A 15,413-nucleotide genomic window follows, 5' to 3' on the forward strand; every position below is an offset into this window, starting at 1 on the left:
AAGTATTGGTGGGAACAGGCACACATTAAGGCAAGGAAAAACCATTTTGAGGAGAGGGAAGGGATAGAAAAGGAACATTTGAAAGGGAAGAAAATAATTACAGTCCCGGACAGCAACACTATTGCACCCATCAACAGGAAACTAGATAATTTCAAACTGATAGGCAGTTAAAAAAACATCACTAGGAATAAAATAGTTAGAAGCAAAAAGTTGGTAGGGGGGGGGAAGAGGTAAGAGAGGTAAGAGTGTGTCTAGACTATGAAGAGCGTTACTTCAGCGAAAGCAGTAAATCCTGCAAAGAACGAGGCAAACAACATTTACAAAACATAAGGTACTATAATCAGACACCGGCAGTTGCTAAGCACTGTTGGGAAAAAGACTACAAAGTAGACTGGGAAAATATGAATTTTTTGTACAAAACACCCAAACTGATTGTAAAGAATACCTTCATAACAAGCACAAACAACGTAATGGCAGGCAACACTGGAAACAGATATGAATACAGCCTATCAACAAATATTGTATATTGCACTCTACAATAGATCAGAAATGCAAAAACACAAGAAACCACATGGAAAATTCACACCTGGAAAGAACGGTGGGCAGAGAAAGGCCAAGGTAACAAGGGCGGGGCCACACAGGAGATGGAGGATAATCACAGGAAAAGGGCTTTAATCCACTCTCCCACATGCGTCCAGTCATTCAACGGATACTTGACAATTTGGACTGTTAGTGCTGGAAAGCTTGTAACTTTTATTGAATAAATATCTCTGCTAGATACCATCCAGTTTAAATGAGGTCCTGTTAGTAATTGTATTACTGCACAGATAATTGTGTAACTGCAGTCCCCGGTTGACGGCGGGGGTTCCATCCCCAACCAAGCACTGCTAACTGAAAATCGGTGAGAACAGTGCCAAAAAACCCAGCTTAATGGCGCCGTTAACCAGATATCGGTGCCGAAATCCCCACTTAACAGCGCTGTTAACCGGAGAGCGGTGCCAAAAATCCAGTTAATGACATTGCTGGCCAAGCACTGTTAATTGATGCCGCCGGTAAGCGGGGACTGTGTGTGTGTTTGTTTATATATAATTATAATATATATATATATATATATATGTATGTATGTATGTATGTAAGTATACAAATAAATAAATAAATATATATATATATATATATATATATATATATATATATATATATTACTGTATATATATACATATGAATAGGGTTACAATGAGGTTAGGTTCTTGCATGCATGTCAAAAGTTGGTTTTATTGTAAATCGGTTTGAAATTCAGTCTACAGTACAGTTAATACCATATGATGGTGCTGGTAAGGCAGGGTAGCTCAAATTCATGCTGCCTGAGTAATGAGAGAGCTCTCCTGAGATGGGACGTTGCCGAGTAACTCAATGGTCAACTGTCATACGGCGTGTACTGTTATGCATCAGCCAGCCCAACCCCTTTGCCAGAAGTACGGTTGTAAGTGCGAATGGTCCTATGTCTAGCAGGTTGTAAGTCGGATGGTACTTGTATATACATCCTGGCTGGTTTTGACTTTATTTCTAAGCATTTTTCAGAGTACTGATAGACAGTGGTAGAAATTTACAATACTGTATGCAGGCAGTCCCCACTTACCGGTGGCATCGGTTAACGGTCCTCAGCCAGCAACGTCGTTAACCAGATTTTTGGCGCCAATCCCCAGTCAATGGTGCCATTAAGTGGGGATTTCAGCGCCGATCTCCGGTTAACAGTGCTGTTATGTGGGGATTTCGGCGCCACTCTCCGGTTAACGGCGCCAGTATCCAGTTAACGGTGCTATTAAGCGGGATTTTCGGCGTTATCATCATCGATTTTCAGTTAGTGGCACTCGGCCAGGGACGGAAACCCCGCCGTTAATCGGTGACTGCCTGTATATGCTAGAGGGACAGGAGGCGTACATGCATTGGTGTCTTAGGTTGAGTGCTATATTTACAAATAATTTTGTCAATGTGGGTAGATGCCTACATTTTTCCCTGTCCTTGCCAATTACCTTTCCTAAAACCGTACATAGCTCACTTATGATTAATGAACTGAGTTTATACATACCCTGATTGATACTCATATTCTTACAAGAGCTCTCTTTTATAAAACTGAACTCAATTATTTACCTTCAATTAAATCAAAAGAGTAAATGTCCTTTGCCCCTGCACAACTAACTGAATGATTCTTTTCACAAACATGAATGAAAATTCCTCGGTTCACTAGTGCATATGTTCTACATTTTTTTTATGCTGTTCTATTCTTGTTTCAAATGATTTTCCAGTTTAACCAAGATGAAATTTTTCACAAGACTTGCATAGGATCTGATGCATACATCTTTTAGTATTGTCTTGAGCATTCTTTTTTAATCATTGTTTTCACTGCCGTATTGTTTTTAGATGTTACATAGAGTCTAGATATGTCAGAGCGCTCCCTTTTATCACCCGTTAGTTCAAATCTTGTTTTGCATTCCTATTCTGTACATACAGTACTGTATTGATTTTATATCATACTGTACTCAAATAGGCATGAAAAGTACAGTAACCAACTTACATACAATTCATCATACAAATGGCTCTCTGGAATGTAACTCGTTTGTATATAGTGTATATATATACAGTGGACCCCTGCTATATTGTGGTTCGGCATTCGCGGCTTCAGTTAATTGTGGATTTTTCTGTGGAACATATCTCAAAATATATCGCAGAAAATTCACTGAGTCACAGATTTTTTCGTAGAGCAATATTCACTCATTACTGTACTTTCATTTTATTTTTGTGACTAAATATACCTTTTTTATGATAAAAAATGATTTACAGCACAGTAATCACTAATCACTGCATTTTCATTTTATTTTTGTGACTATACATTTTTTTATGACAAAAAATTATTTACAGTACTAATTTTCAAATATTAATATACTACTGTAATATAATTTTGAGCAATTTTAGCATCTATTCCTCTACATGTTCACATACATCACTACTCCTGCTTTACTCCTATTTTCTTTTTTGTTTGTAACAAGCTGACAAAGATAATGTGCATTCTTGTGTGTGGGGAATACTGAGTACCTGGCCCTAAATCTAGGGGAGCAAGTGAAGATGTAATGCATTACCACCCTACAAGAATTCAACTTGTACTCATGTATTTCTCAACTTTCTGTATTTCCTAGTAAAATCTGTGATTTCTTTCATATGAACACCATATTCTACGGAAGCTTGAATTTCAACCCAATGGCCCCTGTAGGGTTATTCCATATGAATACAGTTTACCTTCTGAATAATATAATAATAATATGAAGGGAGAGGACCCTCTTTCAAGCATGTTTTGTTAAAAAGAATGGCAGCATCAGTGGAAACGATTTTATATAAGGTCTTTTAAATTCTTATTTTTCTTCTTTTCTTCTGGGCCGATATTTGATAAGAGCTGGCTGATGTGCATAGTCTGGATAAGGATGCATAGTCTGGATAAAGAAAGTAACTGTTCTGAATAAAGTGACTTTTTATTCTGTTTCATATAAGCGGAAGTTAAATATGGCCTGTGATAGCCATAGAGTTTCAAGTCTCAGTATCTACAGTATCTAAGACTCTGCCATTCGAGAAATACGATGGAGCCTTAGATACTGAGACTAGAAACTCTACGGCTACCACACGCCATATTTAACTTCTGCTTCTGTGAAACAGAATAAAATCACTTTATTCAGAACAATTACCTTCTTTAGCCAGACTATTTACATCAGCCAGCTCTTAGCAAATAGCCTGGAAGAAAAGAAAATAAGAAAAATTGAAAAGACCTTATATAAAATTAATTCCACGGATGTTGCCATTCTTTTTAACGAATAATAAAAATAATTTATGACTTCTTTACTGCTTTACTCCTATGTATGATAACTACGTACAGTACTCTTATGTATCATTTCCTTTTTTCTTCTATGTTTTATGCAGTATCTTGCTTTCCCCTCTATTAAATAGGTCATTACCATTTTACACTTGGTTCTCTCTTTGATGTGACAACTACATCATGTCCTGTTCATACCACACTACTCTAATGCTGCGCTTACTTTGCCTTGTGAGAGTAAGGTTTTCGTTCAGGTTTAAATACTTAATAACAGTTTGGAATGGTGTTCATTTATGTTAATTAATAAAAAGAAACAAGGGAAAGTAAGAAAAGGATGAATCAGTGTTTTCACATAACCATTTCAAATTGTACCCCATCTAGTATACATGTACACCTTAATATCCTTGAAAAAATTTAGTCAAGTTTTATTAAAAGAGCTATCCATAAAACACCCCCGAGAACTTAACAATTACTTGTAAATACAAAGTTGCATGCTCTAAATCAAGAGAAACATTACCTTCTAAAGAGCCAGTGAAACAACATAGCAGACAGGTAGAACAAAAAGAATAAGTTGTAGTAGTGAGTCAATGGATAGAACACTAAACATTTTGACACACATCAAATTTGTTTTCAAACACGCTCATTGAATATCTCATTATCTCTTGACTCACTGCCTTTTTAATAATATCATTTAGTGCTAAAATAGCCTTAATTTATATACAAATAATTCATAAAACAGCTGACAATGACAATACAAGAAAAGAATGTTAAAAATTACACTGAAAGCATCTACTTTGTGCACAAGATATTTAAAATGTAAAAACACTGAAAATTAATTAAAAGTCATTTATCACTATTAGAGATAAGCTCTTTTGGAATACTCTTCAACACTACACTAAATTCTAGTAGACATAAATGGGATTAAAGTCTGTGTTCCTAAACCCAATAAACTTTCAGTTATAGTATTTCCTTGTATAGCATATCCTTTCATGCCCTTTGAAAACAGGAAACAATATGAGGAACCTCATACTAGCCAACTTCAGTAGGGTTCCACCAAATAATATATGACAGCCAAGTATCAAACACAACAAGAGTATGCTGAAGCTTTAGACAGCTTTTGACAGGGAGCAAAATTCTAAACTGAACAACAAACTCTAAGATGAAGCAAAATCAAGATGTCCACAATTACAATCTGTCACTTGCAAACTAAACAAAATATTGGTTACCCTGCAGTGATTTACTACAGATCTATAGGAAGAACGAATTAATATATGGTACACAACAAACTTTTGAATCACTGGGGTCCAAGAGCTTCCAAAAATATCAATTTTCATAACTACAAATCTTGTTTATTTTAAAATTAGAGTTTCCAAAAATCAATGCTCACAACTAAAAGGAAATCTCTTTCAGTTTTAAAATGTCAAAGACACAAGGCAATAAATGCCTAACTGCCCTTAGTTTAGATTTTAAGAAAAATAATACAAAATGCACAGAAACTAGATAACAATGGATAATGCAACTATAAGCTTGTTAATACAAACCTAGTAATCATATTATTGCCTTAAACTGTGCAGAATACATTCAAGTGCACAAAACCAAGATTTTAAAAGAAAACTATTCCAAAGTACAAGCTTAGCCAACTCCTGATTCCTAGCAGATACTCGACTACTACCATTCTCCTGTGCACCTCAGTAGTGGTTAGTTAAATGTATTACTGTTCACTGTATGGCTTAACAATGGTTCTACTGCAGTTAGCAATATGCCACTGACAGGATTTCCTTCTGTGTTTTCACATTTCATTTCCTAAGATATATTTACTTAATTTTTCAGTTTTACTTTATGGCCAGTCACAAGTGTTATTTCTTTGAAGTAGCCTACAACTCTTCCATTTTTCCTCATTCAATAATGTAACTTCTGTCACTACAGGCAGTCCCCAGTTATGGGCAGCCTTGGTTATCTGTGATCCAGTTTTATGGCACTTGTCTAGCAACAACGATAACTGGATTTTCAGCACCGATACACATCAATCTACGCTTATTAGCGCTGACCCCCACTTTAACAGCGGCGCCGATATCCGGTTATCGGCGCTATAAGCACTGTTATTGCTGATTTTTGGTTATTGTCACACTGTCGGGAACGGAACCCCCGCTGATAACCAGGGACTGCTTGTACACTTTTCAGTGTTTTTCCTTTGCTTTTAATGTTTGAACTATTCCAATCATTCCAGTCGAGTTTCACTTACTGTATTTTTGTTTTTGGGCTGTTAATGTAACCTCTTCTTGCCTTGTCCTCATAAGGGGCCCATTATTTTCATTGTAATGTTTACTTATGCCATTCACTTCCTATTTGCCAATTTCAAAATAACAGTTACCATTTGTTCACAGTTTTTACTGAACCTATTATGTGATTTGGATTTAATATGTGGTTTTAAGCACTTCATTCCCTTTGTTATTATGCCTCAATGCACCTGTGCTGACAGGGATGGTAATTCACTCCTGTCACACCTTTGGTGCACCCACCTACTGTGTCACTTCGTTTTCAAGTAATGTCTCAGCTTGGAAAGTCCCTGCCTGTGCATCTCCCAGCCTCAGCTTCCCTCAGATCTGTTTTTTTGTTTTTTGCCTTGAAACTTTTGAGTAATTTAACTGGACTGCAACATTTAAATACTGGCTATCTGACTCGATTTATGCGAAGTCCCCATTAGTTGTTCTTTGTAATTACGAGGCTTCAGATTCCCAAACATTTTATCTTTCTCTGACTTCATATTTAATGGCTTGCTGTGTACAGATGGTTACAGCTCCAAACTTTGCTACAAGTTCATTAGTATGAGTCACCATCTGCCTCTTCCAGATCAGTTCTGGAAGTTTTGCAGGATTCAAGGATATTCTTCTCAAGCCCTCCTTCTTTCACTTGCATGCAAGCAGCTCTGTCAGCTGGTCAGCCTATGAAATACACTTCAGCAAGTGAGTCAGCTGGGAGAGTTTCATGTTCCCTTACTGTAAGAGTGGGTCCTTGGTGCTGCCAGTTCCATTTTGTCTTCAGGTTCTCCTTCTACTGAGAACATGGCTCCAGTTCATCATCTCATTCTTTATCTTGGTCATGTATCACTGCTGAGACACATTGTATTCCCAGCTGCCTAATGTAATGATGAAGAAACCAGACACAGTCTTGTATGACCTCTTCAAGTTGCTGTCCTTGGTATAATTATGCTACCTGTATATCTCAAACCCCATGGCTCCCTACTTCTTTCCAGAAGAATTGATTCAGGCACTGGGTGATATGTAACATCTACAATATCCAGAGCCACCATCATTAACTTACAGGCTACTACATCCTTACTGACATTATCTGCCTGCACTGCCTCAATATGCACGTCTTCCTATTGTCAGCACCCATTTTCCAATCAGTGACATTGTGCCATGACACAGCACCAACAATGGACTTCATTTACTGTACTCCTGATAAGTCTCGTCCTCTCTCTCCTCATTTGTGTTGCCTTGCCTCACTCAGGAGGCTAAGTAAAGTCTTCCTGTATGCTTCTTACCAGGGGTAACAATAGCTCAAGTCCCTATGTCCTAACTACCCTCTCTCCAAGTTGGGGGCTGTGTTTGAGAGGCTGGGAAGGCCTTGAGAGTCCATTGGCAAGTAGCCTTGGGTTTAGGAGATTCTCTGCTTCAGTTAATAACTACCATTTCTCAATGCTGGTCCTCCACTATCATGGCTTATTGCCTTTAACTCCTACACATCTAGTCCAGTGGAAATTTCTAATGACTAAGTAATCCCCCTGCTATAGAAGGTTGTGAGAGGAAATTTTGCCCAAGGCATTGGGAATCTTCAATCCAGTACACACAATTTCACATCCCCATTCAAGTGTTTTCCAGGAAGTACCTTTGCTTCATTTGGAGGGGGGTTCCTTGTTCCAGTTCTAGATCCTTTGCTTTGGTCTACATATTGCCTCTTAGGTTTTCACTGGGATTCTTGCCCCAGTACCCTCCTGGGTACATTGTCCTTTGTTTGCATCTTCACCACAATCTGGAATATTGGTTGATTCTGACTTTTTTGAAACTCATCTGTAGCTTCATCTGGACTTGTGGCAATCCCTGGGTTTATAGGTCAACTTGGAGAAGTCAGATCTGTTGCCATCCAACCAGTTTACCTGGGACTGTTCATGGACACTACTTCAGCCTTGCCCACAACCAAGTTTTGGCAAGCACTGGTTGGCCACTCATCCTTTCTGTAGAAGCTAATTCCATACTTGTCCACTTTATCTTCAGACGGTTTCCTGTTGGAAGACAATTTCACCGTCCATGGCCATCAGGATCCCCCATTAACCCTTAAACGCCGAGCCTCTATTTACAAAAATGTCTCCCGTATGCCGGCGGCGTTCGGGAGCTAGCGCCGAAGCGAAAAAAAAGTTTTTATAAAAAAATCACAGCACGCTTAGTTTTTAAGATTAAGAGTTCATTTTTGGCTCCTTTTTTTGTCTGCCTGAAGTTTAGTATGCAACCATCAGAAATGAAAAAAAATATCATTATCATATATAAATATTGAAATATATGACAGCGCAAAAAAAAAATTTTCATATATAATTTTATACAAATCGCGCTGTGAGCAAAACGGTTAAAGATAACGGGTTATTTTGGTTTTTTTTTGTATTGTACACTAAATTGCGATGATTTTGGTATATAAAAAATTGTAAAACGATCAAAGCAACACAGGAGAAAATATTATCACAAAATGATGCATGATTTCGTAACACGCGGACGTAAAAAAATGTTTTTTTCAAAAATTCACCATAAATCGAAATATTGTGCTAGAGACTTCCCGTTTGTTGAAAAATGAAGCTAATTGATTGAACATTACTAGACTGTAAGTGTTTTAGCTTACAATTGCAGTTTTCGACCATTTCGGTCGAGTTAAAGTTGACCGAAAGTCAAATTTTTTCTATTTATCGTGATTTATATGAAAATATTTTAAAACTGATAAAAGCTACAACCATGAGTTATTTTCTGTTGTATTGTACATGAAATTGCACACACTTTCATATATAAAACTTTATGTAACAACTAATATAAAACGGTGCAAATATTACGGCAACGTGACTAAAGAATTTCTGAGATGTTCGGCTGAGTTACCGCGCGGACGTAAGGAAAATGTTTTTTCAAAAATTCACCATAAATCGAAATATTGTGCTAGAGACTTCCAATTTATTGCAAAATGAAGGTAAATGATTGAATATTACTAAAATGTAAGAGTTTTACCATACAATTGCATTTTTTTACCATTTCGGTCGAGTTAAAGTTGACCGAAGGTTGAAATTTTGGCAGTTATCGTGATTTATGTGAAAATATTTCAAAACTGATAAAAGCTACAACCATGAGCTATTTGCTGTTGTATTCTACATGAAATTGCGCACATTTTCATATATAAAAGTTTATGTAACGACTAATGTAAAACGATGCAAACATTACGACAACGTGTGAAAGAATTTCTGAGATGTTGGCTGAGTTACTGCGCGGCGCAGACATAAGGAAAGTTTTTTTTTTCAGAAATTCACCATAAATCAAAATATTGTGCTAGAGGCTTCCAGTTTGTTGCAAAATGAAGGTACATGATTGAATATTACTAGAATGTAAGAGTTTTAGCCTATAATTGCATTTTTTTACCATTTCGGTCGAGTTAAAGTTGACTGAAGCTTGAAATTTTGGCAGTTATCGTGATTTATATGAAAATATTTCAAAACTGATAAAAGCTACAACCATGAGTTATTTTCTGTTGTATTCTACATGAAATTGCGCACATTTCCATATATAAAACTTTATGTAACGGCTAATATAAAACGGTGCAAACATTACGACAACGTGATGAAAGAATTTCTGGCACGGACGTAAGGAAAAAGTTTTTTTCAAAAATTCACCATAAATCGAAATATTTTGCTAGAGACTTCCAATTTGTTGCAAAATGAAGGTAAATGATTGAGTATTACTAGAATGTAAGAGTTTTAGCTTACAATTGCGTTTTTACCATTTCGGTCGAGTCAAAGTAGACCGAAGGTTGAAATTTTGGCAGTTATCGTGGTTTACATGAAAATATTTCCAAACTGATAAAAGCTACAACCATGAGTTGTATTTTGCTGTACTGTACATGAAATTGTGCACATTTTCATATATAAAACTTTATGTAACAGCTAATAAAAAACAGTGCAAAAATTACGACAAAATGACAAAAGAATTTCTGAAATTTTGGCGGCGAGTTATCGCGGGCATAAGGAAAAAGTTTTTTCAAAACTTCACCATAAATCAAAATATTGTGCTAGAGACTTCCAATTTGTTGCAAAATGAAGGTAAATGATTGAATATTACTAGAATGTAAGAGTTTTAGCTTACAATTGCATTTTTCGACCATTTCGGTCGAGTCAAAGTTGACTGAAGGTTGAAATTTTTTTTGTAGTCGGCGTGACGGTACGTCCATTTGACACCCAACAGACAATTTTTAGTCGGCGTATGATATGTCCAGTAGGCGTTTAAGGGTTAAAGTGACTTCTTCACAACCTTCATTGATGCAGCAACCCTGAGAATAAGTTGAAGGGAGTTCCACTGGTTCCTTGGGACCCAGATCTCCTAATGTTTTCAGACCCTTCAACATCAGGATGGGGAGTGCACCTGTTAGAATCTCAAGTCCAACAGGCCTTTCTTCAGAGAGAGGGGTTGCTTGTGCATCAACTTCAAGCTTCAAGCTGTCTTTTTAGACATTCACACATTCAAGAAAACTTTTTGGGTCACAGCGTAAGTCATGACCAACAGCTTCACCAATTTTGCTTACTTACAGAACAAAAGAGGAATGAGGTCGGAATAACTCTGTCTCCTAACAATGGAGATTTTTGTTTAAGCAGAGAGGCAAGAGTTCCCCATCATGCCTTGAATCATTCAAAAGTTCTCCCAGCTGAATGGTCCCTTCACTTGAATGTTTGCATGACCCTGTGGCAGATCTGGGGGAACCCCCTAGTCATATCTATTTGCCACATCAACTGCAAAAATTCCTCAAGACCTCCTCCTCTTCCTACCAAAGGAAGAGGAGGCTTACAACAAGGGGGATAAGAAAAAATAGATAGACTCTCACATTCTTCACTTAATCTGTCCACAAGTCATACTTTTCTTAGGGAACAGCACCAGGGGAGTATGACCTGTACTCAATACCACATTTGCAAACCAACGTCAGCACTGTCAGAAAAGTGCAGCTGATTGCTTACCCTTACAAATATATGCCCTTGAGAGAGAGAGAGAGAGAGAGAGGGCAGTCCAGAAGTAAAGTAGCAAAATGATTCAGTGGCATTAGAGTCGGAGTAATCCCCTTCGAATAAACAAGCAAACATCTTTTGGCCTTCCCTTGCTCCTGCCCAACCTCTCCACTGACAAGGGGACCAATGCCATACATATAATTAAAAAGATGAAAGGAGTTTCAACTTGATGATTAGTCATAGTTGCAGGAAAGCATCTTAACTTGACTTTGAGTGAAGACGGTTCAAGATCCAACTGCAGATAGTGCTGAGAAATTCTCCTACATAAAAGACAATTGTTTGTAATCCTATAAAAACACCTGTTTTTATGTATAAAAGAATGAAAATCTGTAGAGTACCCACAAGGCCCAGGGAGCTGACTAACTATGTTGGAATTGTTTTCTTTGAAATGTTTCACTTCATGCACCTGGATGTATTCCCACAGATTAAGGCTATTTTCTGATTAATGAGTTTGTGTAACAATTAGTTTTATTGTAAAATCACAATTTTTCTTTAAAATCAATTCAACTTCTCAGGGCATTAAGCACTTAAAAAGGTTAGATAAATCACATGATACATCATTTATTCTGATTAAGAAATAAGAACTTGAAACCAAACTTACCAATTTTTTCTCCATCTTGGCTTTAATATCACGTGCAAGGGTGAAGAAAGCTTCCTCAACATTTATTGATGCTTTGGCTGACGTTTCCATAAACTTAATTCCATATTCTATGGCTAACTGTTCCCCACGTTCTCGTGACACCTAAAATGTATAATTTAAACAAAATTTTTATATTTTGAAAAATTCAGTCATTAGAAGAAAACAAAGGTGACACCGACATTTTTTTTCATATATATATATATATATATATATATATATATATATATATATATATATATATATATATATATATATATATATATATATATATATATATATATATATATATATATATATATATTTTATCTATCTATCTATCTATCTATCTATCTATCTATCTATCTATCACATTATCATACAGTATGTTATCATTTGGAGGTGAAATAATAATAAGGGGGCCCAAGTATCCTTTGTCATTCCTTGCTGACTGAGGACTCTAAGGTTAGTGACAATAGTGGTCAAGGTTCACGAACTACTAAATACTGTACATAACTAATGAGACTGTACAAAGCTTATTTAAAAAAAACAGTATTATGCCGGTCATATATGAAAATGTAAATACTACACACTTCATACAAAACAGAATAATACGATACTAAGGATAATCTTACCTGTCTCTTGTCATTCATATCACATTTATTTCCTAAAATCATCTTTTCTACGTCTGCAGATGCATGTTCCTCTATGTTCCTAATCCTGAAAAATATAAGCATTCTTCAATTTTCACTATGTCTATAAGAATCTCAAACAAGGCTTGGTTAAGCTGCAATGATTTTTAAAGTTTACATATTTATGTAAGCATTTAAAGAAGGAAAATTTTGGTGTTAATACTGTATCCTTCAAATGTAATTAGTACTTTGTGTAATATTCATTTTTGACAATGAAACATGTTTATAAAGTCTGAAGGTGAAACAGAATTGATATTCTTTTTTCTATGTATATGGTGATTGAAATGAACATGTGAACTTCTGTTCCAAAAGATCAGAAAAATTATGGAAATATATAAATAATTAAGTATCTATTATAAAATATTTAACTCTCCATTTTATAGCTTTTACTTCTGTGCCAGCAGGAGTTGGACAGATTGCAAAAGAAAAACAACACACGGTTTTCTATGAATATCCACTTTCTATCCATCTACTGTCCCCATCCCCCATTCTGAATGTGGGGAGGTATGGAGGGCAAATTATATAATGGAGAGGAATACTAAATTACATATTTATATTTTTGAAAAGAACTTTACCTCTCTATTATATAGCTGATTCCCAAATTTGAAAAAGGAAGTGGACAAAGTGGAAATGAGCCAACCTTTTAAAGGCTACTTAATAACAAAATATATGTGTATCATACACATGATAATGTGACATTCAGGGGTGAATGCTTGATCGTTTTCGGATTCAGCACATTCAGCATTGGCCACCTGATCAGAAGTTGCCTTGGATACAGCGAAACGCCTGGAACAGAAGGGGTGTCAGCACTCTGGGCATCAAAGCTTCTAGAACCCTTGTCTGATTATAAATCCGGATTACAGATGTGCCTGCAGACAGCGTTTGTTCGTACCTAGTGAAGGGTCTTGTAGGGAAAGTGTCAAGAGCTTTTGTGAAATTATATTACATTGCTGTGGGAAGAAGTGGTGGTAGAAAGACATTGGAAATTCCAAGCTCTGATTCCCTGCTGGAAGGGCAAGTGTTAAAATACTTTAACATCGTATTGGCCCATCATTTCTATTATTGTTTTAGTGATTTATTGTTTATGTAAATTTTGTTAGTTCTTTGACATGTATTTGTGGTGTTGTGAAAGTATCACAGACTTTTTGATTTTGATGTTAATGAGAGGTATTTCTCTCTTGGCAGATGTTTCATGGATAACTATGTATAGATATGCATCAGCGTGAGGCCATAATCAGTCATGGGTTACAGCCACCTAAAAATGAACTGGTGACGAAATAGACTTGATAAGTTATTTGGGGAGAGACACTGAAATAATGTGGAACTGTTAGGTGACTTGGTGGGAGGTGGGAATTAACCCCCCCCCCTATTGTTTTCTTGCAACTGTTCAAATTTTGCTTTTGGGGGGTGGCTTAGTGGGTTTCACTATCATACATATTTTCATTTTTACATGACATGTTGTTAGACTTGCATAATAAACTTTATTTTCGAAAACCAGGTTTCATTAACACACACTTCAGAAATGGGAACAGAGCTTTATGAGAGAAAAAGGCAAAGCACTCGGGGAGAGAAATGCGAAGCCAGGTTAGGTTTGCTTGGAAAAGAGAGAGAGAGACAGAGAGATCCTCAAGGGCACAGCTACCACTGCCAACCTTCCAAGGTAAGTGTCTCCCATCCATGTATGGGGGGGATTAATATATATATATATATTTGTATATATGTATATACAGCTCCTCATACAAAATAAAAAAAATTTTTCCAGCACGATTGAAATGCAGTACAGTAATAGTCTTCTTTGTTTGCAAGCAAACTGGTTACCACAGAACATTTCAATAAGAATAAGTGACTCATAAATCAACTTATATTTTATACTATACACTTTTCCTCACACAATGAGGTTCTTCAACAGGTTTCCAGAACACCCACTCTACCATGGTAGTTCATACGACTTCCAAGTAGTTTTCAAGCCAGCATACTTACTGACTCACTCAAATCCAGAGAGCTCCAATTAAAACCTTAACTCACAAGGGGAGGACCTTTCCACAACTATCCCTACAGAGAAAGGTGCATGATTAGGAAAAAAAAAGGTTGAATGTCAACTAATAACAACACTAAAAATAAAATTAATGAATGAACACACAAAAAAAGAATCATTTATTTTCATAAATCTTCTTTCAACACTACAATATGGAGGCAAGAATAGCAAAACATTTTTATAATAGGCTCTTAGAATAGGCTTTCTTCCCACAACTTGAACATACCTAAGATGACCTGAGTGAAAAGCAGCGCAAAATACACTTCTATTTCTGCAAAATTTGTTAACCTCCTTACACAAAGAAATTAATCTCTTCAAAAAAGAAACTGTGATCAGTCTTCATCTGGGTCTACATCAGACACCTAATTCATCAATCAAGAGAAGCACAAGCAACTTGTACTTCTGCAAAAGCAGCAAAAATATAGAGCTTAACTACTGAACATGTGCTAGAGAGACCAGGGCAAACACTAAAATGCTCAGTGGCAGAAGAACAGCAGCTGACTGCACTGATCTAACTCCTGATAAGCTTCTACTGAGGTCTGCAAACTCCTCTTTGGTCACCACTCATGAAACCACTTGCTCCGGCTAAAAAGGAGGACACTTGATTTGGCTGAAAGCCTGTCGGCTTAACAATAAGATCTAAATTCTGACACGGAAAAATCTCACAATAACGAGAAACCTGAACCATGGGTAACTGAAACTAAAACAGCAAAAAAGGATGTTGAAATCCCTGAAGCAGTATGCTGAGAAGCTACTTAAAGCAACTACCTGCCTACTTTACCAAAATTCTCAATAGGCAGATGATAGGTGCACAGGCAATAGCTGCACAGGTGATAGCCACACAGATGGTAGGTGCACAGGTGAAGTCAAACAGGCGATAGAAGCACAGACAAAGTAACGCAGGCGATAGGCTCATT

At 36.6% G+C, this 15,413-nt stretch overlaps 1 protein-coding gene across 2 annotated transcripts in view; it reads right to left on the reverse strand.

Annotated features, from left to right (window-relative positions):
- The window catches only part of Rab8 (RAS oncogene family member Rab8), an 83,799-nt gene that overhangs the window by 33,297 nt on the left and 35,089 nt on the right, over positions 1–15,413 (reverse strand). For both annotated transcript variants that reach the window (XM_067103889.1, XM_067103890.1), the window contains exons 3-4: positions 12,405–12,489; positions 11,755–11,895 (exon numbers count right to left, since the gene is read on the reverse strand). In XM_067103889.1, coding sequence (XP_066959990.1) covers positions 11,755–11,895; positions 12,405–12,489 — 226 coding nt within the window. The remainder of the gene's footprint in view (positions 1–11,754; positions 11,896–12,404; positions 12,490–15,413) is intronic.

The sequence above is a fragment of the Macrobrachium rosenbergii genome, chromosome 5 (assembly GCF_040412425.1).
Source record: "Macrobrachium rosenbergii isolate ZJJX-2024 chromosome 5, ASM4041242v1, whole genome shotgun sequence".
Lineage (NCBI taxonomy): Eukaryota > Metazoa > Arthropoda > Malacostraca > Decapoda > Palaemonidae > Macrobrachium > Macrobrachium rosenbergii.